Raw genomic sequence first — 3,736 nt, forward strand, 5'->3', positions numbered from 1 at the left:
GAACGACTCTAGGAGACATAATGGGGAAAAAAAGATTAATATTAGTATAAACAATATACTATTATTGCAAGTCTGAATATATATGACTTGTTGCAAGACAAAGAAATATTAAAACATAAACCAGCCCAACAACACCATGTTCCAAATTTATATATGCACACATACCTGATTTTATATTATATATATATATATTTACATAACAAAGACCCCTGACAACAATGTTATGTCTCTCTCTTTCATATATATATAATTAGATAGATATAATTGTGTAAGGGCTTTGCGTCTTTGAGATATATATATATATATACACACACACACACACACACACAAGACATTAATGTCAGGGGTCTTTGCTAGTTGTAGATACATATGTACTAATACAAATAAAAAGACCCCTGACACCAATGTTATATCTCTCATATATATATCAATATATATATATATATATATATATATATATATATATATATTTGTTGTAGGTGGTCCGTACACACATATATGTATTAGGGGCCACCGATATATATATATATATATAAATTGGTGTCAGCATTCTTTTGAAAAAATAAATATATATATGTGTGTGTATATATTTAGTTATATAAAGAAATATATTAATGTATACACACACACACACATCTATATTTACTTATATAAATAAATATATAAACATATATGTGTGTGTGTATATAATATATATTTTATATACACACACATATACGGTATGTGTTTATTTATATAAGTAAATATAGATGTGTGTGTGTATATATTTATCTACCTTTATATATATATATACACACACACATCTATATTTACTTATATCAATAAATACACATATATATTTATTTATATATACATGCACATATATTTATTTAAATAAATAAATATATACATATATATTTGTGTGTGTGTAATATATATACATATATATATATATATATATATATATATATACACACACACAAATATATATATGTATATATTTATTTATTTAAATAAATATATGTGCATGTATATATAAATAAATATATATGTGTATTTATTTATTTATAAATACACATATATATTTATATATATATATATATATATTTTTTTTTAATAGATATGCATTTTAATAAACATTGGTGTCAGGGGGCTTGAAGTGCATTAAAACTTTTATTCATCATTGGTGGCAGTGGAAGGAACCCCCCTCTCGTTGGTGGGAGCGGCGAGCATAGTTTTTTTTTTTTGTGCACTCACCCCCACGGTCTTCTCCCCGAAGCCTCGCGATACTACGAGGCTTCGGGACTTCGCGCATGCGCAGTGAAAAGCCGGCCGAGACGCGAGTCGGCGAGCTGCTGCGCATGCGCTAGTGTGCCCGAGAGCACGGTGACGTCACCGGCTCTCGGGCACGACAACATTTCACACTGGCGCGGCGCCGACGCGATCGACGGTCGCGAGCTTTATGGAGCAGCAGGATCCGTGGTGCGCGCTGTGTGACGCACACAGAAGCGCCGAAGGAAGATTTTAGTAAAGCAAAGAAATAAAATATGTTCGAATACAGCGGTTTCTGGGTTAAATGAAAACATGGTCCAGCATCAGTTCATCATGAGCAAGCTAAAGGTATTTGTGGGTCAGAAGGGTCATTTTGAAGTGGTAGGTTTCCTTTAAGGACATTCACACAGTTGACCTTACACCACTTCTGTGATGTCTTGACTGTATGTTGAGAGTCATTGCCTTGTTGGGACTGCAATGAAAAACTGAGGAACCAAAAAGCACTAAGCCTGAAAAGGCGACAATTGCTAGAACATGCAGTAATACATGTACACACACAGGACAACTGAGTTATAAACATTTTGTCAAAACCTAAAGTACTGTATGCTTTAATCTTTCAACGATAGGGCTTTTGTTTCCTGCAGACAACCAAGTGTACAGGCACAGTCCACGCAACTCCTAATGGTGTTTTTAAATGACATATGGACATTGGATATCAGGGATTAGAAAAACATGGCTGTCACAGATTTCAATGTAGTTCATCTTCATTCATTTTAGGAGTGAGATGAGACACTTGTCCCATTCCATTTTATATAGAAAAAAATATGCTTTGTTCCTAAACTTGCACATCCCTAAACTTATATTATGACATTGTCATTTATATTATCTTGTCTATGGATATATAAACTGCTTTTTTTTTGTATTTATTTCCAGGTGCCAAAATGAAGCCAGAATCTGTAGGAGGGAATGTTTCCTGGGACATACATACAATGAGGACATCGAACAACACCACATCTGTGATACCACAGTGCAAGCCACCTTATAGTGATAGCGCCAATTTTGTCATTATATTATACAGCATCGTCCTAGTAATTGGAATCCCAGCAAACATTTTGACCTTATGGCTAACAATTTTACAAATATGGCGGAAAAACGTGCTGGCTGTTTACCTGTTCAGTTTGTCTCTAAGTGAACTCATGTACCTCGGGACTATTCCTCTTTGGATTCTGTATGTACAGAATGACCATAACTGGCAATGGGGACCGACAGCCTGCAAAATTACTGGATATATTTTTTTCAACAACATATATATCAGTATTCTGCTTTTATGTTGCATTTCTGTGGATCGTTATTTGGCAGTGGAATATGCCTTAGAGTCCAGGGGGATTCGCAGGCAAAAAATTGCCATCGTTGTCACAGTGGTTATTTACACCTTGGTGGCACTTACCCATTCTGCAGCCTTCATCATCAGTGATGGTGACCAAACAGGAAACCAAACCACTTGTTTCGAAACGTTGCCTATCCCGTCATATGTAGCTCATTTCTACGTAGCTCGGTTTATCATTGGATTCTTGATTCCTCTATCGACACTGATTTATACCAACTTTGTGATTAAAAAGAGGATCGAAACCAGCGTCAGCTTCACGGATCAGCAAAAGGCCAAAGTGAAATATTTGGCGATAACCATTATAATCATATTCATGATCTGCTTCGCTCCATATCACTTTGTGTTGCTCACCCGGAGTATTGCTTACTACTTAAAGGACAGTTCCGAAAATTTGTGTGATTTTGAAGAGGAGATTTATACCACCTATTCTATATTACTTTGCTTGGTCACGGTAAACAGCATTGCAGATCCTTTTATCTATGTATTGGTCAGTGAAAACGTAAGGAAAGATATCTGTAAAGCCATGAGGGGCTGGAGAAGACAACTCTCCATCAATACCAGGAGTGACAGCACCTATCCTCATTTTCACAATTCTAGAGACCATCAACAACTGGACAAAGAGTATTCAACGCAAAGTGGATTTGGGATCCCAGATATACTCCAGGATAGGAATTAATACAACATATTTGGACGCTTGTGACTCTTTAAATTTTATTTATGTTATTTATTTTTATGACAAATATGTAAATATCCATCACTGCTATCTTTCCGTACACAATACATCACTTAAATAAATTCCAACTGAAATAATATAGAAGTCTCAAAAACTTCATTTCACCGTAAGTATATGTTAAAATATTAACAATTTATGTAAGATTTTGTGGATGTACACACACATGCACGTGCCATCCTTTGTCCTGTCGTGAATCTGAAGAAGGGACTTGACCTGGTAATACGTGATCACATAGTTCGGCCTTATGCACACAACTATATATTGGGGATTTGTACCAGCTGTTGCCTATGCAGCTAACATATGTCCTCATGTATTTCTATGAGTTCATACACACAGCAGTGTTCTCCGCAGCCTTGTGTATGAGC

At 35.3% G+C, this 3,736-nt stretch overlaps 1 protein-coding gene across 1 annotated transcript in view; it reads left to right on the forward strand.

Annotated features, from left to right (window-relative positions):
- Positions 1-3,431, forward strand: part of GPR132 (G protein-coupled receptor 132) — an 18,613-nt gene extending 15,182 nt beyond the window's left edge. Inside the window, exon 2 of the mRNA XM_072114164.1 lies at positions 2,185-3,431. Within this exon, the coding sequence (XP_071970265.1) occupies positions 2,193-3,314 (1,122 nt within the window). The 5' untranslated portion in view covers positions 2,185-2,192 and the 3' untranslated portion in view covers positions 3,315-3,431. The remainder of the gene's footprint in view (positions 1-2,184) is intronic.
- The last annotated feature ends 305 nt before the right edge of the window (positions 3,432-3,736 follow it).

Source organism: Engystomops pustulosus, chromosome 7, assembly GCF_040894005.1.
Source record: "Engystomops pustulosus chromosome 7, aEngPut4.maternal, whole genome shotgun sequence".
NCBI lineage: Eukaryota > Metazoa > Chordata > Amphibia > Anura > Leptodactylidae > Engystomops > Engystomops pustulosus.